This window comes from Notolabrus celidotus, chromosome 20 (assembly GCF_009762535.1).
Source record: "Notolabrus celidotus isolate fNotCel1 chromosome 20, fNotCel1.pri, whole genome shotgun sequence".
Classification (NCBI taxonomy): Eukaryota; Metazoa; Chordata; class Actinopteri; order Labriformes; family Labridae; genus Notolabrus; species Notolabrus celidotus.
Genome location: NC_048291.1, coordinates 12,660,901 through 12,688,045, shown reverse-complemented (window position 1 = coordinate 12,688,045; position 27,145 = coordinate 12,660,901). Strand labels below are relative to the sequence as shown.

The following is a 27,145-nucleotide window of genomic DNA, read 5'->3' as shown; positions in this document are numbered from 1 at the left end:
ATGTATATGACCTTGGCTATCTCTAGTGGGAGAAATTGATATTCACTGCTTTTCCTTCTTCTGGATTCTAGTTTCATGTCAGAACTCTCTGATATAATTCTCTGAGGGAATGCATCTTGCAGAGGACTGAGCCTCTGCTGCATCCCAAAACAACTCCACAAACACCCATACCTACATGTACACAGAGATGACAAAACTCCATCTCTGGCCTGTTTTATTTCATTCAAGGTTAAGAACTGACGCCTCCTTCTCTGTGTTTCTTTTTCTGCAGGGCTGAAGACCTACCTGATCTCTGGCAGGAAAGTGGAGCCTCAGCCTCACTGTTGCTGCTCTCAGCTGGGGTTGGTTGGACCAGAGCATGCAGACTCTCAGTGCCCCACTTGCAGAATTAACACACCTGATGGAGCTCCGTCTGCATGTAACCTGCCTCCAGAAAGTGCTCAGGTGAATAACACCACTGTATTTCTGAGAAAACTAAATGAAACATTTGCCTTTTTTTTTTTTTTTTGAGAAAGAGTACATTTCTAAGCTTTTTTTCAACCCACATCTCTGTTGCCTGAGGAAGAACACTGAGCTACATGTTTTACAACAGCCTCTTTGAGGTTAATTTTTTGCTCTCTATGTACTTTTGGCTTATGTGGGTGTATCAGAAGCTCTAGTAAATATTTTTTTCCATGCATTGAGCTTCTTTTCATCTCTAGTATTAGAAGGGAAAAGAAAATTGATAGCTTTTATCCATGTCATTACCGTGCATTTGACTTATTCCTTTCTTTTTGTGAAAATACTGTACATAGATTAATCTTGGGCATCCTGCAGACATATGGCATCTGTGTTTATTTCCCCTTGGGCTTTCAGTGTGCCTCATTGGGCTCCCATATAGGTCTACTTCATGTAACCCCTTCAGACCTTATTAAATCTGTATTCAATCTGAATCTGAGAACAAAACAGTGACATCTTATTAACAAGGCAAATAGCTGTTCCCCTGCTCATCAATAAAAAGCATGTCCATCCAGTGTGTCCTCCTTAGCTCTGCCTTCAAGGGAAACTTCTAATTTGCTTCCAAATTGGACCACTAGGTCAAAGACTCCTTGCATCACATTATTCCCTAAAAATTATCCTCAAAAGCTTGCACCACAGTGCTTTAAATTCACCCAAATAAGTCCTCATTCTCAGCACATATGTGCACCCCATGATTCCCCAACAGATTCTCCAGCGCTCTGCAAGGCTAGGAGGGGATGGGGTAGTTGTTGGAGAAAAAAAATAGAAAGAAGCGGATGCTGGGAGGCAGGAGAATCAGTGGGGGTCTTCGATGTGGTAATGAGCTAACTCAGGCGGAGAGATTGGAAGCCTTCTCAGGTCTTTCTGCCTTCCACTGATTACTCCTCCATTTACAGCCCTGAAACTGATACAGATGAGGCTCATGGGGAGGCATCACAGTCAGGGATCCTCAATATAGGCTTAATCAAGTCTGAAGGTGCTGAAGGATTCACAGGGGAGACATTGGAATAATGTTTGCATGTTCAATGTTGCATGTAGGTACACTGGCATGCTAACTCTGTGTTCTTACATTGTTTAGGGGTGTATGTTTGGCTTGTCAGCATGTTGCACATGTCATTGTCAGTAATAGCACAACATAAATATCACACAGATCTCTCTCTTGAAGACAGGTTTTCTTTTCTCTTTGAGGAGGATAAAAGAGAAAACAAAAACCTGGAGTCTGTGCAGACTTTCTTTATCCCTCCTGTTTACTCTCCCTCATCTCTTTTCTCAACAATTGCTGTCACTTTTCTCAGCGTTCCACTCATTTAAATGAATATTATTCAGTTCAAAATCATATTATAATCCTTGGTAGTTTCTCATTTCATCCCTCCTTTGTGTCCAAGTGAAGAGAGTAGTCTTTTTAGTGATGCATTTCTCAAATCATCATCTCCCTTTTATGATTACTGTATATTTGTAGCGCTAAGACTCTATGCTATCAACACATGTATTCTCCGCTCATGGGCGTTCCTTGGTCCCTCAATGTATTGTCTCTCTTTCTCCCCCCCTCCCCCCCCCCCTCTCAATGTGTTACATCTCCCTGCATACTGTCCCCTTCCAATCTGTGCCTCCCTGCAGTCCCCCAGTCTTTCCTGCAGTGTGGTTCTGATACCAGGGGAGGATCAGGTTCCGGGGGAAGGAGCGGTGCACAATGGCTGCCATGACAACCACAAGACTAACAGTAGCAAGGTTAGCATGTTGTTGTTACCTGAACCAAACAAATGAGACTTTGAACTGTTCATCAATAAAATCCACAGTCTGTTATGTCTGGTACAGTTTGTTATGCAGGTGATTTTCCTTTAAAACAACTGTAGGTACAGGCCCAGCAGCTAAAAGAAGGACTTAAAATAGTTCAAAGAAGTAGGACTCCATGAGTCCCAGATAAACTGTGCCATAGACAAAATCATTTAGAATGATGTGCCCGTAGCTCTTAAGTGTTATATTTCTTTATTATTGCTGGCCTGTTTTCAAAGGAGGGATCTATTTTTACAGCATCTTTGGGAAATTCAGGTCTCCTCTCTCACCCTTAGGACTCTCCAAATCTGAAGTTTTCCCCAGCAGTTGCTGCAGGGCGCAACCCCAAGGCTCTAAACGGCCTGCTAAGCCCTCAGCTGGAAGCTTTGAACAACAGCCAAACATCCCTGTGTGAGATGCTGCAGGAGAAGGAGAAGAAGACGTGGAGTGGAGGAGTCATTGGCATGGACCACTCAGCGCTCATTCCTCTTCGCTCTAAAAACTTTAGGGAGAGGAGTGATGCTCACTTTGTGGATGTCATCAAAGAGGACAGGTTAGAACGAATGCATTAAATACACCTCAGATTTTTCAGTTTTCCTTATTATGTTCAGAGACTTGCTTATACCAACACCCATCCAATACTGGTAAAATATTTAGAAGTTATATATCCATCCATCCATCCATCAATTATCTATACTGCGAACCCATTTAGGGTTTCAGGTGAGCTGGAGCCTATCCCAGCTGTCACTGGGCAAGAGAGGTTGGGGTGGTGGCTGGGGAGACACTTGACAGGTTGTCAGTCCATCACAGGGCTAACATATAGGCAATCAACCAGACACATTCAGACCTACGGACATTTTAGATTTACCAATTAACCTAACAAGCATTTTTTGGACTGTTGGAGGCTTGAGTACCCAGAGGGTTACCTCGCATCCACACTCTACACGTAAGGCCCCAGATGGGATTTAAACCAGGAGTTTTCTTGTTGTGAGGCCGCCATTCTAACCACTGCCTTACTGTGCAGCTCAGAAAATTAATGTTATTATTATTTTCAACAGATGCACACACTGATTCAGTATGGATAGCACAGTCTTGTGCCAGTCATGTTAGCAGCAGGTTGACTGGCAACCCCCCTTGTCATCATGTCTGTTAGAGAGAGTCAGATATTCCAGATTTTAAACACTAAACTGCTTTATTTTCTGTGCTCCTGCTTTAATTGTTAAATTTAGGGGGTCTTTAAAAGTCTTAAAATGTGATTTGGGAAACACTGACTCTTGGAACTTTTCCTGCTTTTGACTAACTTAACATTCTCAATGTGTTCTAGTTCACTATTGTCACATGATAAATTACCTTAAGCCAGTTATTTGTTGCCTCTTTCAAACAGTAGTTGATAGATAATAGTTGGATAAATGCAATGACATATTGATAGGAGATTTTGGATTTTCAAACAACTCTAATTTAAACATGGTGTACAGTCTATCCATTAGTCAGTATCAGTTGTCAATGTGAATTTTCTCTATTACTTATGAAATACAGCTGATCATCATTTCAAATGGCTCTCCTCTGTTTTTGTGACAGCCTCATGAAGGACTATTTCTACAGGCCTCCCATAAACAAGCTGAGCATCACCTTCCTGGAAAGGGGCTTGGAATCTACCTACCGGACAAGCTACCAAGAGGAGGTATATAAGTGTGTACGTGCTGTGTCAGTGCATGCCTTGGCACTGCCTGTATCCCTGAGTGTATGAGTGTTCATTTAGCTTGAGCTTATTCATGAATTCTGTGGGGTTGTCATTTAATTGTGCTCCGAACATAGTTTATAACTATGAAAATAATGAAACATATTTTTTATCAGTTATCTCACTACATTCCAGTTTCCATCTGTGAGCGTGGAGTCTGTGAAATCTGCTCGATTTATTTTATTGTCTTTCCACCTGTTTGTATTTCTCTGCATGTCTTGGTCTAGTCTGGGAAGTCTGTTTGCGCTGTGTTATGACCAGACCGGTCAAGACTGCGGCAAAGAGAAATCACTGCAGGACCTTTCAAGTAGTTTTGTACTAGGTTGTGATGCCCTCTGCTGGTGCAATTATAGAAGTGCAATTTGATAGTCAAGGATGCAACTGTTGCTTTATCGTTATGTCTAGAGTCATAATAATAATAATAATAATAATAATAATAATAATAATAATAATAATAATAATAATAATAATAATAATAATAATAATAATAAATAATAAATAATAATAATAAATAATAATAAATAATATTAGAAATAAAATTAACAATAATAATAGTTATAATACATTTAATAAGAGTCATGTGTCATATTGTCAAAAAAATCAGATTGATTTCAGCAAAAATCCACCTCAACCATTTAATAATTGTTGTATAATTCTTGTCTTCTGTACTCAGAATGTTGGGACTTTTTAAACATGCATTTGTGCAGCTCCTTCTTTGTAAACTACAATATTCTCATGGCATATTTTCACTGATGCTTTTGGCTCATTTTGCAGCCTAACTACCCATTATTCCTATTAACCACCTACTTAAATGTTTATTTTATCATTTTTTTAAATCCTTTTTTTTAACATGCCTTCATTTGTTTTCTGTCCCCCTCTCTTGCCTGTCCAGGTGGAAAGCCAAGCCATAGGGCAGACCTTTGCCAGTCCAACATTCAGTTCTTTCCTGGACATGCTGCTGTGCTGTTTGGTGTTTCTAGCCCTTTCACTGGCCTGTTTCCTTCGCCCGCTCATCACGCAGCAGAGTCTGTCCACACCAGCACTCATCGTGACAACCGTAGCTGTTGTCTTAGAGGCACTGGGTCTTCTCTTGGCTATACGGTACGATATGATTTTGTGTATGAATGGTAGCAATCATATTGAAAAACAAAATCAGAACATGAAACTAATGTCTTAACTTCACATGCGACCATATTTTTTTAAAGATTATGCTTGGGTGTTTTTGCCTTTATTTGATCGGACCCTGTAAGAGAGACAGGAAATGTGGGGAATGGCATGTGCCAAGTCCTGTCAGGATTGGGAATCAATCCTTTGACCAGTGCAATGAGGACTCTAATCCTTGCACTGTGGGCACTGCTATCTGAGTTAAACCAGCGCCCTCTCACATGTGGCATTGACCAAGCTGCTTCTAATTGTTCAACTTCCCTACATAAATTATAAAAGCTATGACTGTAACCCATCTGTTATTTAGCATGGAGCAGCAGGTACCCAAAATAAAACAGTTTAATAAGTAAATCAATTGGGGCAGGCTTCTATATATGAGGGAACACAACAGTGAAATGTAAATTCAACTTTGGAATAAATCCAGTTTCAATTTACCACTTTTTTCATATCTACAAGCAGCAATTTGAGTTGAGTTGAAGATATTTAATAGAGAGTAGATGCTCAAATACAGTCACTAATAAATCGTACAAACTTAAGTCAAATGATTTCTTATGCATTACAAAAATCTGAATATCAATCAGAGATGTCTTATTTTCTTCTCCAGTATGGCTTTCTACCTTGACTGTGTGTTGAACTGCACTCGGTTGCTGATGAGAACGATCTCCGGTTGGGTCGTGCGTCACGTTATTGGAACCGTGCTGGTGTCACTGCCCACCATGGCCGTCTACTCCCATGTCACCTGTGACATGCATCTCTCCATTCAGGTGCAATTCAAGCTTCATATTGTGCTTTAGTTTATAGTCAGTAACAGGGATGTTATAATCAAGTTTGTAATTATATTGTTTGCTGTCCTCATTAAAATGTAAATCATATCATCTGTTGGGCTTCTGTGCCTGTAAAAATGCCCAGCTTTCACTCAACATCATTAATCATAGAAACATATGACTATAGCTTCAAGTCAGTGTCATTTATATGATAACTTGACAGGGTCTTTTCGCTAAAGGCTCTGCATCCTATGTTTTCCCCAGTTCACCATGTTCCTCTGCTGTGCTGTCATCATAGCCATCATTCAGTACTGTAACTTTTGCCAACTCAGCTACTGGATTCGCTCATCACTAGCGACTTTGGTGGGACTAGCATTGCTTGCCTTGCTCTTCCGTTCCCCGTGCAGGTACAAAGAAACACACTTAATTTACGATGAAAGTAAAAACAGAATTTCTCCTTCAAAGACTAGAAACATTTGATTTTATGATAATCTATGTCCTATGATATTAGAGATAACTTGATGCCACTGAATGTGCCATTCATATCTATAACATGAAACCCAGCATGTGTATACATGCAGTTAGGCTGGAATTGTATGTGTATTAATAAGTGTTTTATCTCTTCCAGTGGTGCGTATGGTCTGTTTTTCTGGTAAGTACAATGTTATTGTTACTGTGTTGTACTTTGCCCCAGCTCACCAACCAGTCAGTGTATCTTTTTTGTAGTGTTTTGTCTTTTATGATGCACAGTTGAATAAGTGTTGAGATACAAGCACCTTATGACCAACAATGTCTTTAGTTTTGGTGGACGCTTACAGTTATAGAAATTTTAATAATGATTGAAAATACAAACTATTTATCCCACCTTTCTGTGTAGCTGTTTTACCTTCATTTCTATCTCCCATTCTCCACCAGGTCGGCTGACCAAAGCAATAATGGCAGCAGCAACAGCTCCATCATTATATCTGACAGTCTGGCAGTCTCAGATTCAAAGGCCATCCCACAGTATCTGCTGGGCCCTGAAGCCTGTGTTGCCTTTTTCCTGCTCCTTCTCTTGGTCTGGTTCCTTAACCGTGAATTTGAGGTCGGTTACCGCCTACATTACCATGGCAATGTGGAGGCTGATCAACACCGTATCAAGATCCAAAACATGAGGGACCAGGCCGACTGGCTGCTTCGCAATATCATCCCCATCCATGTGGCCGAGCAGCTGAAGGTCACACAGAGCTACTCCAAGAACCACGATAATGTGGGTGTAATATTTGCCAGCATTGTAAACTTCAGTGAGTTCTATGAGGAAAGCTACGAAGGAGGCAAGGAGTGCTACCGTGTGCTCAATGAGCTGATTGGAGACTTTGATGAGCTGTTAAGGAAACCTGCTTTCTCAAATATTGAAAAGATCAAGACCATCGGTGCCACATACATGGCAGCAGCAGGACTCAATGCACAGCAGTGTGCAGATGCACCACATCCTCACGCTCACCTTCGTGCTCTTTTTGAATTTGCCCTGGAAATGATGCGTGTGGTGGACGACTTCAACAAGAACATGCTGGGCTTTGGCTTCAAGCTACGTATTGGATTCAATCACGGGCCTCTTACGGCAGGTGTGATTGGCACCACTAAGCTTCTCTACGATATATGGGGCGACACAGTCAACATCGCTAGTCGCATGGATACAACAGGTGTTGAGTGTCGTGTCCAGGTCAGTGAGGAGAGTTATTGTGTGCTGAATGGCATGGATTATGAGTTTGATTTCAGGGGCACAGTTAATGTTAAAGGTAAAGGTCAGATGAAGACCTTTCTGTACCCCAAGAGCAGTGACAGTGGGCCTGTTCCTCAGTACCAACTCTCAGTCTCACCAGAGATCCGGGCCCAGGTAGATGGTAGCATTGGGCGCTCACCAACTGATGAAATCGCTAGTATGGTGCCTGCAACCAGCATAAATACAAGTAGCACCAATACCTTGGTACCCAGTGCAAGTGCTGGTTCCTCTCTTGCCACGGGACTTAGCCAGGTGAAGGAGATGGTTTGCTGTGAAAGACGACACTCTTCAGATACCTCTAATGCCAGGCAATCTTTGTCTCACAGTGGCATGCCACCTCTACCTGCTTACATCAGAGAAGGACCTCCTGCTTCTACACATGACAAACAGCTCATTATCCCCTCCTCAGACCCACAAGATAGACTTCAAGATTCTGCAAAAAAGTCCCAGAGAGACACCAAGAAGGACCAATGTAATTATGACATTTATGTAGGAGAGTTCACAAAACTTTAGGGATTTTGTTACAAGGGCACTTTCATCATAAATCCTGTACCCTTTAAGCACTTGTTCCTGCCAATCAGCATTTGTACATTTTGTCCAACCTCGAGTAGAATCAAAGAGAGAGTCCCACAGGTTTCCTCTCCGCTTCAGCAAGGCAGCAGCTTGTTTTTGTTGTGAATTTAATTTGGTTGATGTTATCAGTGGAGGGGGATAGCTGGACCACAAAGTGACACACCGTAAGAAACAAAGGTATGTGAAGACTTGATGGCTGGCTTAATCTTTTTTTGCCTGTTATGGATTGCATCATCTCCCATTTACTTCCTGGATTATCAGTACACCTTTAATCTCAAATCATTTCTTTTGTCTTTTAAGTGCCTTTAGAATAGAACAATGTGTACACTAAGCCTTTTTGAGTAAAAGTGGATTAACATAAAGGGAAAGTGTATATAAGCAATCTTTTTGGAAAATACTGCTTTGCTTTTGTTACGATTTACTTAGTAAAGTATGTTTTGCTATGATATTTTGCCTTTATCAAAGAAGTTCTCAGCAAGCTGACCATAAATCAAACATATGGAGAATCAGAGTGAGTGAAACAAGATAAACTCCAGGACAAGTATGAGTCAAATCTGAAGTTCAACGCATCAGAGCCTGATAGCTCTTCGTGAAAGGCAGAGCAGAGACTAATCAATAGGGTCTGAGGGCATACAGGGCCAAGCTGCATGACATGTGAGTGTATTTGCATGTGTACATTGTGTGTTTGAATATGTTTGTGAATATAATGCAGGGTTTCATGAGGAGAGGTGTTTATGAGGTAGTAGAATGATTTTGTGCAACTGCAGGATTACAAACAGTTAAGGAACACAGTTGAAAAAAAAGTATTTTGCTGATGTAGCAGCTTTGTCTCTGGCCTCAGTTTATATCTTAGTATTGCTTCAGCACTGAGGCATGATGGTCTCAGTTACAAATAAACAACACGCTAACAGCAGCACCTACAGATGAGGTTAGCTCTCTGTAGTGTTTGCTCCACATGATCTGGGTTCTTGTGGGAATTTAAGCTGTGATTAGTGTCAATGAGTATTTCAGTGATTCCCAAAAGACACTGCTGTACCTGGAGAGCCACTTTAGCTGTGACTTTAGAGTCACTTCAAGTAGGGGGATCAGCAGCCTAGGTTTGCATTGGATTACACTGTGTGTTAGTTTATTGTGCTTTTAAGACATTGATAATCAAAGTGGAATGTCACCAAACTAGACTAAATGTGTTTCATTGTATTTATTGTCACACAAAACTTGAACTGTTCATGTGAAGTGCCCTATCATACTTTATATGATTTGAAAGACAGCTGAACACACTAACTGCTTTATCAATGGCATGACACTTAATATAATTGCACTGTAAATTCAGAGGCAGTGCACCAAATGTATTTCATAGTTATGACTTTAGGTTTTTCTACTCTTCCTTTTTGAATTTTCTGCTCTTTCATACTCTTAAGCACATGAAACTGATTACATTGCTGTTCATTTTCTCTCTGTTGCTGTTTCTCAGCCTAAAGGATTGTGTGCTCAAAAGGCAAAAAATGTTACCACCAATCTGTTCTGTGTCTTGTTATTTAAAGACCCCGAACAGCACTTAAACCTTATGCTTATAAATTACCAAATTAAAATCAGTTTTGTGAAGTAATATATTGGAAGGTGTTGTGTTTTAACTAGTACTTGAACATTTATCTTACATTTAAAAAGCTGGTTTGCTTGATCTTTATGTGATCATGAGCTTGTGCCTTTTCACTTGTTTTTATTTTCTGTATCTTATTTGATTTGCTTTTATTTCTTAAGAAGTTAAATACTTCTCAAAAGCAAAGCAAATGTTTACTTTAATGCTAAAATCACATCTAACTGGAGTTTGTAAGAGTTTGTGACTTTTAAGCAGTGCCTTTTCTTACAATTAAATGTAACATGTATTGGCCCTGTTGCAGTATTTAGATTGCTTTTCATTTGGCCTTCAGTTGTGTACTGTCTATGTTGTCATGGCAATAATTGTTTTTAATGCAATAATAAGAGTTAAATATCATTGGTTCAACATGGAAAATCAGCTTCTTTATGCTTATGAGCACACAACCCTTTTATTAATATATTTGTGTTTAAAAACTTTCAATAAAGGAACATTCAGAACAGTGATTGTTATTATACAACAAGGTTAAGTGCTTAGTAGAAGTCATGATACTTGAGTGTCAGGTTAACATGTATGAGCTCTCTCTCTTTTTTCCCGCCTTTCTTGATAAGTATTGTATTTGTGACACACAAAACCATTGAGGAAAGAATGTGAGCTCAGAATTTTAACTGCTACTTGTTTGTTTTTTCCTATTTAGTTGAACTACAACCACAATTTTTTGCTGTTGAACTTGAAATGATTTTTTGCTTTGATTCATTAAGATGAGACTCTGTGAACCAGCAGAGTGGGAACACTGAGAAAACTGATGCCAAAGAGTGTCATTGCCATCTCTGTGTGAGATATCCTTAATTTGCAGGTTTTGTTGTAGAAGGATAGTCATTAACTGATTCACTGTTACATCACATTTGCACACGGCACTCACCTTTTTGTACAGTTTGCTTTTTTATTGTATAGTATTTAAGCATTTTCTATTATTTATATAAGTGCATGTACTAAAGAGTTGAATGGTCTTAAAATCTGGGTCATTTTAACAAAGTTGGACTATTACATAAGTGTTTTCTTTTTCCCTGCATGTGTGTAAAAAAGGTGCACCTTTTGTAAAACATTAATTATAATGTGTGAGGTTGTGTTTTTGTCAAAGGGATGCTCATATCTATCCGGAATGTGAAGACATTTCGACCAACTTTATCATCTCAAAAACTATGACAAGCTAGGACTTTAAGATTTCAGTCAAGAGACACTCAAGTCTTTCTTTTTCATACATGAAATTGGCTTTATAAATGTAGAGTAGGCAGTCTTTCAGTAGCCTCCTACTTATGGTTTGAAATGAATTGTTGCTTTTTTGAAATGTTTTGTACATAGCACGCTAATAGATCTGCAAGTGAAGGTTGAAGTTGAATAAAAGTCAGTTGCTGGGAAATATTGTCCGGTTCAGTTTATAGCTTATCCTACATGTGGTTATTTTCTTGATTAATCAGTTGGTTGTTTTGGTTGATAAAATGTTGGAAAATATTCATGTAAACGTGATAAAAGAGAAAGAAACCAGAAAGATAGAAGAAGACAGAATCTAAGAATCTGGACTTTTCTTTGAAATTTCTGAAAACCATTATTCTGTGGTCAAAATATTTGCCAATTAATTATGTAATTGAGAATTAATCAATTATTTTAATCACTTTTGCAACATAACAGTGTTCATGTGTGATGGGTTTTTAAATTCATGTTATTAAGGTCTAGTTGTAAGACAAATGTTTGTGTGTTTTATTGAGTACTTCTGTTTTATTCTGTCTTTTACTGTTTGTATCTAATACATTATACTCCATTGCCTAACTTCTTTGCCTACTTATACATAGACAATAGTTCTTAGTTAACTGGATTTTTTTGTTCTGACTGTTGTATTTAGTCTGGGAACTGTGTATGTAAGTACATCAGTGGTTTCTGAACTTTTCCTATAGACCCCCTTTGGTAGATGAAAATATTTTCAAGCCCCCTCTTCCCTTCACCATAGACACCAAGTTAAGATAAGATAGATCAGAGAACTTTATTAAACTTCAGTGGGGAAACTCATGTGCCACAAAAGTCTGCCCACACACTGAAAAATAAGCACAATACGTACATTCACAAAACACAACATATAAATAAATAACACAGTAAAACCATTTGAAGCATAATTTACAGCCATGAGTCAGATCTGTAATTACAAGTGTTAAATGGTGTAATAAAAAGCATGACGTATATGACACGTTACCGTACACGTAAAAATATACATCCATATACACTAAAATACACTATCAAACCCATCATTTGCTAACAAATTCCTGTATCTTAAGAATTACTCAGAGAATTGTGGACAAAAAAAAACAGAATACAAAATTGGAGTGTGGCATCAACCACTTACATAAAGCAAGCAAATAGCTGTGACACTGCAACATGCAACTGCGTTTTTTCTATGTTTGGGCAACCAAGCACTAGTCAAGCCAAGAGGAATGACTATTTATAATTTCTTGTCTGTTTCAGTTGTTGTGTTGTCTGGTGTAGATTTATGGTCAACCTTATGTTGTCGGTCCTCATTCAAAATTGCCCATTCTTGTAGCACCCCCGTTATAATGAATTCTTTCAACTCTAGTTATCCATGTAGGCCCACATTCTGCTTATATTTACGTGATTGCTACTTTGACTTGAATGAAGATACTTCTTCCTGTCTTTCTGTTAACAACACACATGGCACCAAGAGAAATGAGAACTTAATTACACATTTGGTAACATACAGATAAATGTGTATTGATATTGATTGATTCCCTTGTAAGGAGTCTTAACTGTGTACTTGAATGTGAAAATGTGAAACAAATTGTGACTACAAAAGATGATTTGCAGTTTATTGTAAAGTCACTGCCCACATTGGAATAAAAGAGCAATATTTCCCTCTGAATGAGAAGAAGTAGAGTATGGGAGAAATCAAGAACATATAACTGGAAATTTGTGCTTAAACACATTATTTCATTCATTCATAAGAATTGTATTTGCTCACTTCAGTGTTTGACAACACACCATATTTGATACACATCTTCACAAAATAGAGTATACACTGTCCATGAACAAACAAGAGCATGAAGAAGAAGAACCTATAATAATAACAATCTACCACTAAACCAGACAGCTAACCCGTTGGTAATCACCTTCTCTTTTCACCAATCATCAAATTTAACAATGAACACTGAAACAATCAAATAAAGATTTACTGGATGAGTTTGTAGTTCCCTATTACTTTACCTTTTAACATTCTTTTAAACTGTAAAATATTAGAGCAGCATTTTATATCATCATCCTTAGAATTCCAAAGTTTAACTCCACAATCTGAAACACACATTTGCTTTAATGTAGTGCGCGCGTATAGACTTTTGAAATTAAATTTTCGTCTATGAGCCTCCTCATGAGATGTAAACACAAACAACTTCTGTAAGTTTTCAGGTAATAATCTGTTTCTGGCTTTAAACATAAATAAAAATGTTTTAAAGTTAACTAGATCTTTAAATTTCAACAAATATGAGCTTATAAACAAACTGTTAGTATGTTCTCTAACATTCCCCTTATTTAAAAGTAAAATTGCTCTTTTCTGTAACACCTACCAATTTAAATACAGACCTAATATCATTTTGTATAAAGGTGACTATATTGTTTTTATTTTTCTATTTGTGCCCATGTTTATTATGTTTGTTGAATTGAAGCAGGTTACTGTGGTAATCTGTATTTTTTGGGTTATTCTTCCCCTAGAGGCAATTTTACGTACGTCCAAATGACGCAGGTTTACGTCAAGGCGTCATAGCGCGACACCTTCCCCTCCTCCCCCCACAGTCTAGCTGAGAAGAAAAAAAAAAACTTTTTTTGTATCGGAGGAATCAACAGCCGCCATCTTGACGCGGCTCAGAATCGGGATTTCAGGGGGAGCATTAATTTTAAAAACCGATCGGAGCTACCCAGACCAGACTCAAACGGCTTTTTTCGTGCAGAAAATCGAAGTGTAAGTTCTTCCGATGAGAATTAATGCCGACATGTAATGGAAACATGGGTTTTTATCGTCTCGAGAGCCCACAGTATATTTGATTTCCCTTTTAGAGAGCGCCGCTTCTCGCCATATCTCCGTCCCGAGACACTGTATTTACCGGGAGACAGCGACGAGAAAAAAAAATCACCTCATAGAAAATATTTTTTGAATTTTGCTCTTTTTATTTAAGCCTGAGAAAGATTTTATGGCAGCTCATTCGGCTAAGAAAAAAAAATGATTCCGTACATACGTGAAACCGGCGATCTACCGAGAAAGGGATTAACTTACGCGTTGTGTAATATTTAATGATTGATTTTTAATTTATTTTTTTCGAACAGAAATAATTTTTGGACGTAATTATTGGGGATAATTATGTGGGTGTTGGGTGTTGGATTATCATGGGGTGATCTTCGGTGGCGGAGCGTGGCGCTGTTGCCTTTTTTTTAAAGCCTTTAACACCAGGCAACATTTCACCAGTTTGCCAGTCAAGAAAAAAATATTAAATTGCGGCTTTGCGAGTAAGGATAAGAAAAGTGACCGAGTTAACGAACCCGAAGCTTACAAGTTGGACCGACCCTGCTGTTGTTTTTCTGCAACATCATCCATTCATAAAATTGTCGACGAGGATGGCTGACAATCTGCTGGATGTCGGACCCCCCACTGCAAAGCGACCCAAACTGAATTCACCTCTGTCGGGATCGGATGGCCCAGGTAAGTGCAGGACAAGGTTTTACTATACCTACCAAAGGTTTTAACTTTGTTACTTGCAGACTGTGTAGTCTTACTGCCTTATGGTGTCTTAGAGCATTTGAAAAGTAAACCAAGCAGCCATCTCAGTGGTGCTGTGCAAATATATCACAGGAAAACTGTACATGAAGTCCCTGTAGGACTGTTTCATTACACCTGCACGAGTATAATAGGTACAGGATCACAGACTAAATAAAACCACCTACCTTAAAGAGTAGGCTCCTGGCCAATGGTATCAAAGGGTTAAAAGTGAAATCAATAATAATGCTTACCCATCGTAACATCTGTGAGAAACAGTTGAAGCAAATGTGGACCGATCTGCAGGGGTCCTGGTCTGGAGCGTCTCGATCAGCTTAGTGTTACTCGAGCATTTGGTAGTCTGACATGTTGTGATCCCATAAAGAGAAACCGTGCGTGGGGACATGCTGCTCCTGGATCCTGACGTCGGTATAGATCCTGTGTGGCTAGTTGACTAAAGCGATGCAGACTGAGCACTCGAACCACTGTTGTGACTGATAGGAACATTAACACTAGGTCAACTTTCACTGAGGGTTCAACCGCTTCAACATTCAACAAGATGCTTGATAGTTTAAGATTAGCTTGGAAAATATGCAGTAAGAGATAGCGTTTTGTAACTTTGTCCAACTTTTCTGTTGCTAGTTTATTTAAACCATTTAGCAAGGAAAGACTGATCATGTACAGAGTAAAAGTAAGTTCCTTCACTTGGCATCACTTCTTTACATGTAAGCACTTTCTTCAAAACTTGCAACTTCTTCAAACTTCAGCACAACATTTAAGTTCTTGTTTGTCTCACTAGGACATATCCTTTCATGCAAATCATTTAATAATAGATAGTCAGGGTGTAAAGATTCTTTTTAACAACGATTCGATTTGTATTGTGATTTGTGGTTGCCGATACGATTGAAAGACGATATTGGTTCATTTTGAACGATACAATCTGAAACGATTCAGTGACTTGAAATCGATTCGGTAACTTTTTAAGCCAAAAGTTCGACCAGTGTGACTTTGAAATAAATACCTTGATGCTGGACAGTCCTAGATTCCTGTTGTTTCTTGTAAGGGAATAAGGTATAAATTAATTATGGATATAAATGAACAAGTAAACAACAATTAATGACAAATGCATTCACATTTTATTTGAATAAAGTGAAACCAACGCTTCAGGTTAAATTAACAGGTTAACCTTCTCTGTTCTCATTTTCAATATTCAATATTGATGGCCCAGGCCTCATTTTCAATATTCAATATTGAATATTTTCAATATTCAATATTGAAAATGAGCAACTTATTTAGAACATCTCCGTCTTTGCAAAAGCCAAAGTGTTTCCAGCATAGACTGTATACAATATGGACGTAGAATCCGTGACATCATCCATCTGTTTCTGAAGCGCTGTTTCGAGGCCAATCGGCAGCGGCGGCCATATTGTTGCCTCCTAGCCAACAGCTACAGTGTTCCCACCTGTCAGTCAAGTCAGCTGTGCCTCTTATTGGAAGACTCGTAATTTCAATATCTTCGAAATTGCAGCGTGTGCCGATCAAGAAATTAGCTATCCAGACTACACTCGTCTTTTGTACCAGGCTGCAAACATGTTTATTTCGGCTGTAAAGATAGTCTTTTTTTAATTGGTGTGTATGTGGTTTCGGGTGCTTCTGGAGCTAGCCTCAAGCTGATCCTCGCTGAACTGCAGTTTTTAGCACTTCCGTGTTGGACTCATATTTCTAGACCCGAGGTTGCCGCTTGGTCTCCACACGCTGGACCACAATGCTTGATAATTTCTTGCACGCCGGCTTCTCCTCTGCCATCCACCATGCTATGTTTTGTTGTCTGCTGGCGCGTGGCGATGACATCACAGACAGGCTGCCTAAATTGAGTAACGTTTAACGTCTTTATCATTAAAAGTGCAAAAAAAGACATCCATATAAAGTCTGCCGTGCTTAAATCCAATGCGTTATTTCCTAGTATCGATGAAATCATTTTTTTACCCTTTAAAACGACGTTGAATCGATATGTTTCACCCGAAAGGGCAATTTGCCGAGCACAGATCGATGTAGTCGAATCATAGGAATATAAATTGGTGCATCGATGTCGTAGATGAATCGTTACACCCCTAATAGATAGAGAATAAACATAGAAAGTAGTGGTAACATGAGTTAACAAGAAAGGCAAAATTACACAACAGTGCCTTCAGATTTGGGTTGAATGAAAGAAAAAAATGTTTGACTATGCTTCTCAATCTTCAAATAATCATTCCATGTTTCAACTAATATAAAACCCATCACACATCTCCATTGTCCAGGTTATTTGCTTCATATGTGTTTTTGTGCAACCTACAGTCCAAACCCCAAAGAGTAAAAGAGAAGCACAATTATTGACACAATGTGAAAAACTGCTCTCATGGACATATGGCATTTTATTTAGGGATGCACCGAAATGAAAATTTTGGCCGAAACCAAAAAACCAAAAATGAGGAAACCAAGGCCGAAAGCCGAAACACAGAAATAAATTATTATGCCAATTATTAGTAGGGAGACCAGGAACAGTTGTAACATGGGTCAGTTGTAACACTTGCACTTGCTCCAATCAGGAAAAAGTTGGGAATCACTGGCCTCACTCTGCACGTGCTCAGTTTAGTTGCAGCTAGTTTGTATAGCAGTTTGAACACACTGGGTTAAAAGAGCTCAAAGTTATAGACAGAAATGTCAAAAATGTTACAACTGTCCCCGGTCTCCCCTACCATTGCATTTATGGCTCTGACTGTGTACTAACCTCACTAAAATCAAGGATCTCATTGAACATATCAGACAACGAGGGTGCATGCCCCTCATCTGGTTCAGAGAGACGAGTCCTTTTTTCTGCGCTCTGTTCTCCTTCTCCTTCCTGCGCTGTGCGCTTCTCCGTCTCCACACGCTGCTTTAATCCCACATCCAAGTAATGATCTGTATAATGCAGATCAAGTACAGTCACGATGAAGTGCAGAGGATCTGAATAGATCTCAGTGAAACATGTGCTGACAGACTCTAAGAGTGGACTTTTCATTGTTTTCACTCCGTGGTCCGTCTCAACGTCTTTGCTTAGGAGACGCTTTAGTGCTGCAATTAAAGGAATAACAGATGCAGACATGTTGGCCCTTATCCAGAAAAGCGCGTACTGGCCGCAGTTTTGGCTTGCATCATCACAACATTCTGTTTCGGCCGGGGTGTTTCGGTGATAGAAGTCTTTCGGCCAAAAAACCGAAAATCCAATTTTGGGCCATTTTCGACGGAAAATGTTTCTCATTGATGAGTCAAACATGACCCAATATAATGTGTCCTCCCTACAGCATCAGACATGCTAACTTCATACCTACAAACTTTTTTTTTTTTAACACTGATTATAGTTACCTGGCCCGTTAGTCTTTAAGTAGAGGGAACTTCTCTGGATGCTTAACTCTATTAATGAACACTGGAGGACTTGAATCCCTGAAACATGCTAGGCTCCTCAAAATAATCAGAGCTAATGTTAACAATATCTCAGTTTGAAGCCCTTCCTGGTACCCTGTGTCTGTTAAAAATGCTGGACTTTGATGTTTTCTATGTGAAAGATTTAGTCTGAAGAAATCCTAAATTAAAAAGTTACCGAGTTATCTTTATCAAAGGATCACAGCCTAAATCCAGGTTTATGTTTCTGCATTGAATCGATGTGGTAGCCTACGCCATAGGTCTGTGTAGCCTTTTTTCCAACGAAGAAATCCTTAACGCGTAGCCTGTTTGTGCGCCGGTGTTTTGTCTCTATACTTCCTCGTAATAATTGCTGTGTGATCAACAGCAACATGTATCAGCTCTAGATTAACGTTTATGCTCGGAAACGCTGTGAAAAAGCAAGCAGAAAATGTAGTGGGTCCAAGTGGCAAATGCCAGCCGCGAGAAACGAGGACAGTTGCGATGAAGTGCAGAGGATCTGAATGGATCTCAGTGAAACGTGTGCTGACAGACTCTAAGAGTGGACTTTTCATTGTTTTCACTCCGTGGTCCGTCTCAACCTCTTTGCTAAGGAGACACTTTAGTGCTGCGATTAAAGGAATAACAGATGCAGACATGTCAGCCCTTGTCCAGACAAGCTCGTATTGGCCGCGGTTTTGGCTTGTGTCATCACAACATTCTGTTTCGGCTGTGTTGTTTCGGTGATAAAAGTCCTTCGGCCAAAAACCGAAAATGCACTTTTCAGACAGTTTCAGCCGAAAATATTTGGTGGCCGAATTTTTGGTGCATCCCTAATTTTATTGAGTTGGTTACCAAAACACTTGTAAATGATTTTTTTTTAGCAGTCAAATTATCTTAATTTGTCCAATGGATGAAACACACTTAATAAAATTCTTTTAATTTAATTAGAACATGCAACTTTTTGACTTTGAAATGAAATGGGCTGAAACATAGCATTGAACTGTTTGGTGTCATTTTCACCGTGTGTAAAGGCTAAATGGTCAAATAATTGTATGCTTGATTTGAATATAGCTTAGCTTTGTCAGTAATCTTAATGCAGTTGTGTGCACCAAGTAGTTAAGAAGCAGAAGCTATCTTACTTGAGTAAGTCCAGTGTTGGGATTGCATCACTGCAGCCCCCTTTTAACTTTCATTGTCTTGGGAGTTTATAAAAAAAAAAAACATGCAGTTGCTTAATTTTGAATCATAGTGGAGATCGATAACATCTGTCTGCCTTTTGCAAACAGCTGAGAGATTTCAAGTGTCTTTGTTCAGTCTGTCTCCTCTTCTGTGGGTGGCTGTAGTATCCAGCGGGCTGATGGTCCACGGGTCCTCAGCCAGGGTAGCTCATCCCCTCAGAGGGTTGACAGGAGCTTTCGCTGGGCAATAAAGAAGCCCGACACTGGGGGTCCTCCCCCACTCCTGCCAGAAGCGCTCTCTGTCACAGTTGACACACACACACACACACACGCACACACACAAACGCATGTTTTTTAGTAAGACTTTGCACAGTGTCTCTTGTAGACCTGCTCTCTTTGAAGTCCAGCATGCAGCTCAAGGTCTTAAGTACACTGAGGAGATTTTAAGTGCCAGGCTGAAGATGGGAGGATAATCCTTGCCTTTTTTCTATACATGAAAAGCCGTGATTCTGAGAAAATTGCGAGGCAAATCGGTGAAGAACCTGTAGCTCGCGGCCTGTGCAGTCTTAAATTTACTTGTTTCTTTCAGTTGAAGGTGTACGTAACGAATGAAAGGTGCCCTGAATGTGTGTGGAACATACATTTATTAAGTGAATATGGGTGATTTTTCCCATTGTCAAAAATATATCATGTTTTCACTAACCTGTTGTGTTCGGCCCCCATCTCCCTTCTCCACTTTTAGCCCTGTGCACACCGAGCTGTCACTCACAACCACAGATTAGCAGTTCGTCTTTGATGTTTATGTTAATGTGTGACAGTTTTTTATGGCGCTCTCGTCTTGTGTCGCTGTGTGTTTGCACCTGAGGCCATGGGCTAGTGTCAGGCTTGTTTTCATTTATATGGCTAAGTGGGCGTTATCACCAGAGGTAAGATATTAAGCAGCAGCTCTCCAATCCCCGAGCTCACCTAACAAGCTTTCCTCCTCCTTCTATGTCCGGCTTGTGTGTATGATCACCAACCCCTGTTTGAGCATTATTCAGCTATACCAATTGTGTGAAAATGTTACAAAAGCATGCCAAGACTTGGGTTTGGCAATTTAACGATCTTGATACAGGACAAGAAAAATATTGACACCAATTACAGTTACACATTTTGGTACTTGTTAGGGATGCACCGAAATGAAATTTTTTGGCCAAAACCGAAAATGAGGAAACCAAGGCCGAAAACCAAAACTCCAAAATAAATTATTATGCCAATTATTAGTAGGGAGACTGGGGACAGTTGTAACATTTCACTCCTTGGATTTGAGATTAAGCCATGCATTTTCTGTTTGTGTTGCACAGGCATTTTCGAGGCCATTTATTAGCAGACAATTGAAGCTAGTTTGTATAGCAGTTTGAACACACTGGGTTAAAAGAGCTCAAAGTTATAGACAGAAATGTCAAAAATGTTACAACTGTCCCCGGTCTCCCCTACCATTGCATTTATGTAGCTGACTGTGTACTAACCTCACTAAAATCAAGGATCTCATTGAACATATCAGACAACGAGGATGCATGCCCCTCATCTGGTTCAGAGAGACGAGTCCTTTTTTCTGCGCTCTGTTCTCCTTCTCCTTCCTGCGCTGTACGCTTCTCCGTCTCCACACGCTGCTTTATTCCCACATCCAAGTAATGATCTGTATAATGCGGATCAAGTACAGTCACGATGAAGTGCAGAGGATCTGAATAGATCTCAGTGAAACGTGTGCTGACAGACTCTAAGAGTGGACGTTTCATTGTTTTCACTCCGTGGTCCGTCTCAACGTCTTTGCTTAGGAGACGCTTTAGTGCTGCAATTAAAGGAATAACAGATGCAGACATTGTTGGTCCTTATCCAGAAAAGCGCTTTCTGGCCACGGTTTTGGCTTGCATCATCACAACATTCTGTTTCGGCCGGGGTGTTTCGGTGATAGAAGTCTTTCAGCCGAAAAACCGAAAATCCAATTTTGGGCCATTTTCGACGGAAAATGTTTCGGTGCATCCCTAGTACTTGTCATTGATGAGTCAAACATGACCCAATATAATGTGTCCTCCCTACAGCATCAAACATGCTAACTTCACACCTACAAACTTTTTTTTTTTAACACTGATTATAGTTACCTGGCCCGTTAGTCTTTAAGTAGAGGGAACTTCTCTGGATGCTTAACTCTATCAATGAACACTGGAGGACTTGAATCCCTGAAACATGCTAGGCTCCTCAAAATAATCAGAGCTAATGTTAACAATATCTCAGCTTGAAGCCCTTCCTGGTATCCTGTGTCTGTTAAAAATGCTGGACTTTGATGTAGGGATGCTCCGATCGATTGGCCACCGATCATTATTGGCCGATTTCTGTGAAAAAGTATGTGATCTGCGTATTCCGATCAATGCCAATGGCTCATACTTTGCAGCCTGCAGGCCAAAGAGGACCTGTGTGTAATGTGCCCCCTTCCCCTTTCCTCCCACTGCGCAGGCGCGCAGCGGCAAACCACAACAAACTTGTCTGCCGTGTGGAACTTTTATACAGTCTGTAAGAGTGATGTAAAGTTTGCATCCTGCAACACATGCAACGAAAAAATACCTCGCAGGGGAAGCACGTTAAAAAAGCCTCAACACAACCAATTTAATAAGACATTTAAAGAGCAAACACTTGTCGGAGAATGGTGAGTTTTTGAGGCTCACGGCAGTGAATGGAAAGAAGACAGCTGGAGCAGCATCAGTCAGACGGCAGCTAACACAGCCCACAGTGGCAATACTCGCCTGTATGAGCGTGACAGTCAGAAGGCTAAGCAAATAACCCGAAAAATAATTGAATAGGGGTAGATGAGCCTTTCTCTGGGGTGGAAGACACCGGGTTCCGCCGACTGCTCTCTCACTTGGAGCCCCGCTACGTGCCACCGGGACGTAAATAATTCATAGACGTAGCGCTGTCAGAGCTCCACCAGACAGTGTACTCTCACATCAAACGTCTCACTAAAGAAGGAATCCCATTCTCTGTAAGTTTCACGAGTTTCAAACATGGCATATTCAGAAAGACAAACTTTTGAGACATATTGTCTTTTATTTATTTGACTTTCTGCACTATTTAGCCTGTTGAGAGCCTTAATGTTTCCAATCTGTTAAAGATTGTCTTACTGATAGCAGATACATTTAAGTGTCTCTCAGTTGTCCTTTTGACTGAATAGTTGCTGCATTGTGCCTGCAAGGTTTTTTTGTTTTGAATTTTTTCTCTTGAAGAAGTTAGTAAAAAGACGTTTTTTTCTAAATTAAGGTGATTTTATGGTTCCTTTTTTCCCAGATGATGTAGCACTCACCATAACTAAATTGAAAAATGTACAGAAAATCCCTGTGATCGGTATCGGTGATCGGCACTCATGGCTGATCGTTATAGAAATCGGCAGCATAAAATCTGATCGGAGCATCCCTATTTTGATGTTTTCTATGTGAAAGATTTAGTCTGAAGAAATCCTAAATTAAAAAGTTACCGAGTTGTCTTTATCAAAGGATCACAGCCTAAATCCAGGTTTATGTTTCTGCATTGAATCGATGTGGTAGCCTACGCCATAGGTCTGTGTAGCCTTTTTTCCAACGAAGAAATCCTTAACGCGTAGCCTGTTTGTGCGCCGGTGTTTTGTCTCTATACTTCCTCGTAATAATTGCTGTGTGATCAACAGCAACATGTATCAGCTCTAGATTAACGTTTACGCTCGGAAACGCTGTGAAAAAGCAAGCAGAAAATGTAGTGGGTCCAAGTGGCAAATGCCAGCCGCAAGAATCGAAGCCAATGCGGTAGTGGTAAAAACTGCAGTTTCTCGATAGTCCGCTTGAGGCTGGTTCTGGAAGTACCGAAAACCACATACACACCAATTCAAAAAAGGCGATCTTTACAGCAGAAATAGACATGGAAATAAGGTGGTACAAAAAAAGAGTGCAGTCTGGATAGCTCATTTCTTGGGGGGTTGGATTTTTTGATAACGCTGCAGTGTCGAAGATATGTAGATAATGAGTTTTCCATTAAGAGATACACAGCTGACTTGAATGACAGGTGGGAACACTGTACCATTTGGCTAGGAGGTTCAAAGCCCGCCTCTTTAACTCACACTTGATCGACAGCAGTTATGTTGAGTTCAGCATTTCCAATATGGCCGCCACCGTCGATTGGCCTCAAAACAGCGCTTCAGGAAACAACAGTCTGGATCTGCTTGCTTATGTTTCTGTGTCTGAAGTGCACTGATTAAAAAAAAGGGACAAAACAGTCCCACCCCTATGTTGCAACCCTACGTCCTAACCTTCATACCTCATAAATCCACAGGATCCTTTCAAACGTGGCTTATTCATTCATACATCTCAGGGTCTGTCTACGAGAACTGAATGAAAACATTGTCTTCTGCCCTTAGATCGTGAAGCCCTCAGATTTTTTTCCTTTGTGTTTTCTCTGATTGGATGTGGTTTTCATAAACACTGTGCAGAAAATGACTACAGCTCCAGCTTTACAAGTGTAGTGTGCCACTAATTTGCACATCTTGAAGTCATCACAGCTCCTGTTATAAAGTGCCATATTAAAGGTTTGACAAATATACTGTCATGCAGATGAGTTAAAAACAGAAAAGCACTGTGTCTCCCAGTTCTTCTTATATTGCTTTTCTTTTGCGTTATCTGCAAGTCTATTGAAATGGTCCTAAGTTCGGCATTGACATGTTCCTAATCCAATTTAATTTCCAAATCATAAGATTATTTCAAGCTCCTAATAAAATGTTATAACATAACTTGGGGACAGAGCACTACACAAAGAGGCCATGTCTACATTGGGGCATATATAAACTGCATACATGCTGCAATACCCATGTCCTTATCAAGCAGGAAGTTGGAGAGACCTCCAGTGTCATCAAGGTAAAACCATAGACTGTGTAATAAATGGACGTAGTATACGCGACGTCACCCATCTGTTTCTGAAGCGCTGTTTTGAAGCCAATCGTCAGTGGGTGCTCTATTGGATATGCTGAACTCAACCTATCCTCTGTCAAGCTAGTGTGAGGTAAAGAGGCGGGCTTTTAGCCTCCTCGCCAACAGCTACAGTGATCCCGCCTGTCAGTGAAGTACGTCATGTCTCCCATAATGGAAAACTCGTAATCTTAATATCTTCGGCATTACTGCGTTATGGAAAAATTCACTCCCTGTACAGTGTGTGCCAATCGAGAAATGAGCTATTCAGACTAAACTCATTTTTTGTACTGTAAACATGTTTATTTCTGCTGTAAAGATCGGCTTTTCAAAATTGGTGGGTATGTAGTTTACGGTACTTCTGGATCCAGCCTCAAGCGGGCGCTTGAGGAACTGCAGTTTTTAACAGATTTGCTTCAATTCTCACGACCGGAGGTTGCTGCTTGAGTACAACGCTACAGGTTATTTAGGGTTGTCTTTCAAAGATTATAAAAAAGAGAATGTTTCACTCAATGTTTCAACCAAAGTTTTGTGACTGGACAAAAAATGGTCATATAACACCAGTATTATTACATTGACTAAATTGCTCTACATAAAGTTTTCCTTCAACTCCACTAGCCAATCAGAAAAGGCGTACCTCCTGACTTTGTATAGAAATACCTTTTCTGCACTAGATATACTGTGTTTAACTCGAGCACAAATACAGTTTAAATTAGACCATTTACCTTTTGATTGAGTTAAAAACCTTTAGTGTCAACATTTGTGTAAGGGCAGAAAGTATAAGGCATGAAATATGTTAAAGCACTTACGTATTGCACGTCTGCAACAGAGCCGTAATGCAGCTCTGCCACCATCACATCTTTGTACCTTCATATTGATTCCGATACAGTGTACTATTGGTGTCACAGTGATTACATTGTATTACGGTGTTACTTCCCACACACTTGGAGCTTCACATACACACGCACTCAGAGATGCTCACACACCAACAGACACACTTCTGCTCTTCCCACTCCGCTGGCTCACAGTGATCTCATTCCGCCCCATAACGCCTCTGTTACTACCTGTGATGCGGGCACAGTGGTGGGACATTCATACAAACGGTGAGATGTACAAAGACGTAAATGTCATGCCTTAAACTGGAAAAGGACTGTTAATTATAACCATCATTGAAATGGCACAGGTAATTTATGTTGCCTTGTCATCGTTCACAGAACAATAAACAGATTAAAGCTAGCTGATTTAGGACACACCTTGGCATAGTCTTGCCATTAAAGGAACTTAATCTAGCATTTGAAACTGGTTAAAATTTGCTCATTTACACATAGCAGAAACTAGGGTACTTAGGGCCCTATGAAATCTGTATTATTTTTTTCCAAATTCCGTTAGTTTTTTTCCAAATTCTGTTTTTCCCATTTTAATTTTTTAGAATTCCGTTTTTTACCCTTTACACTTATTTTACAACCATGAGTGTGTGCTTTTTGTGTAAAAGCGATGGAAAAAGTCTGAAAATTACTGAGTCTGACATTGCACTCCGCCTCTGGGACTTTCTCATCCTCTCATAAGCTTCCCTGCTGTAGCTTTTCTGTTTGTGACTGCTCATCCACATCAATGAGTTCTACCTCCTCCATGTCATCAGTGATCATCACATCATCCCTGGGAGGGAGCAGTCTTTCCAGCTGGAACATGAGATGTTCTGGGAGCCAATGTTTCTCTGGGAATTCCACCTGGAACTTGATGATCAGCTGTCCCTTTTCATAAGGCTCCTTGTAAACCGACATGCCCTCACTCTGAACACATTTGATGTCACCATGATTGATTACTTCACCTGGTGATGAGTTGATGATGAGCGCTCTGTCGTCTAATATTAAAACGGTCTTCTTGAAACCACACAGAGCCTCAGCAAGTTTGATCTTCATCAAACTTTTCGTTAATGAAATTCAAAAATCCTTACATTTATTGATGCAACACATCATTGCACAATTTTGGCCAGTACTCATAACATAATGTTGTAACATAACAATTTACCAATAAGTGCTATAAGTACAAAGTGCTTATAATTTGACATGGTTTCAAGTAAAAGAAATAACTGAATGCAAACACAAGTTCATTTCAGCTCATTATAAGTGATTGCCTTAGGACAAGTATTCTAATAGTAGTACTAGCTAGTCCTTTTGAGGTGCCATCTCTCTCCATTTAGGTTTCCCACTGCTCAGTGACATCACGAGGAGAAGGAACGTTTGTCTAGAGAAATGTTTCCGGGGACCGCTCATTTGTTGCACCATCTGTGCATCTCCTCACAAATACTCACCTGCCCCCTCCCGAAATAAACAACATGTTGAAGCAGCCACCAGAAACACCGGCTAAGTTTGCAAAAAAACTACGAAACTCATAATGACAGCATTTCACACATGTTAATTTCTGCGATATTCTGCATTTAACAGATTCCGTTTTTATTGGTCAATTCCGCAATTCAGTCCGCGATTCCGTGACTGCGGAAATCAAAGGGCCCTAGGTACTTGTGTTGCAGGGACGTTAGTTGTGGAGGTATTTAGTCATTAACTGAAGTATTGGGCAGTTCAAACTTGGAGTAATAATGGCTTGTTGAGTTTCCCTATACTAGGGTCCTCAGCATTGCCATGATATGGTAGCAACATTGCTACTTCTCTGTCAAGGGTAGCATTTAGACCTTTCTATCTCCATCTTGTCTCTTTGTTTGAGGAGACAGCAACAGTCTGATGTGTAGCCTGTTATCACGTCACAGACTGAAGAGGCTAATTGAAGAGTTTTCTGTGGCTGCTGAAAAGCTATGGGTGAATTACAAGTAGCATCACCAATGTCCTCTTCTGGTGAGAATAGTATAACTAAAGTGTTGGGGGACTCTGATTGGTGGATGCTTCAGTTGTCAATCAG

At 39.9% G+C, this 27,145-nt stretch overlaps 2 protein-coding genes across 3 annotated transcripts in view; both read left to right on the top strand.

Moving 5' to 3' along the window:
* LOC117832891 (adenylate cyclase type 9-like) overlaps positions 1 to 11,693 on the top strand; it is a 40,379-nt gene extending 28,686 nt beyond the window's left edge. For both annotated transcript variants that reach the window (XM_034712208.1, XM_034712209.1), the window contains 9 exons: positions 272 to 444; positions 2,116 to 2,226; positions 2,568 to 2,824; positions 3,850 to 3,952; positions 4,902 to 5,110; positions 5,778 to 5,937; positions 6,202 to 6,344; positions 6,566 to 6,589; positions 6,853 to 11,693. In XM_034712208.1, the coding sequence (XP_034568099.1) occupies positions 272 to 444; positions 2,116 to 2,226; positions 2,568 to 2,824; positions 3,850 to 3,952; positions 4,902 to 5,110; positions 5,778 to 5,937; positions 6,202 to 6,344; positions 6,566 to 6,589; positions 6,853 to 8,212 (2,540 nt within the window). In that variant the 3' untranslated portion in view covers positions 8,213 to 11,693. The remainder of the gene's footprint in view (positions 1 to 271; positions 445 to 2,115; positions 2,227 to 2,567; positions 2,825 to 3,849; positions 3,953 to 4,901; positions 5,111 to 5,777; positions 5,938 to 6,201; positions 6,345 to 6,565; positions 6,590 to 6,852) is intronic.
* Positions 11,694 to 13,723: 2,030 nt separating this feature from the next.
* crebbpb (CREB binding protein b) overlaps positions 13,724 to 27,145 on the top strand; it is a 40,409-nt gene continuing 26,987 nt past the window's right edge. The window contains 1 exon segment of the mRNA XM_034712245.1: positions 13,724 to 14,616. Within this exon segment, the coding sequence (XP_034568136.1) occupies positions 14,532 to 14,616 (85 nt within the window). The 5' untranslated portion in view covers positions 13,724 to 14,531.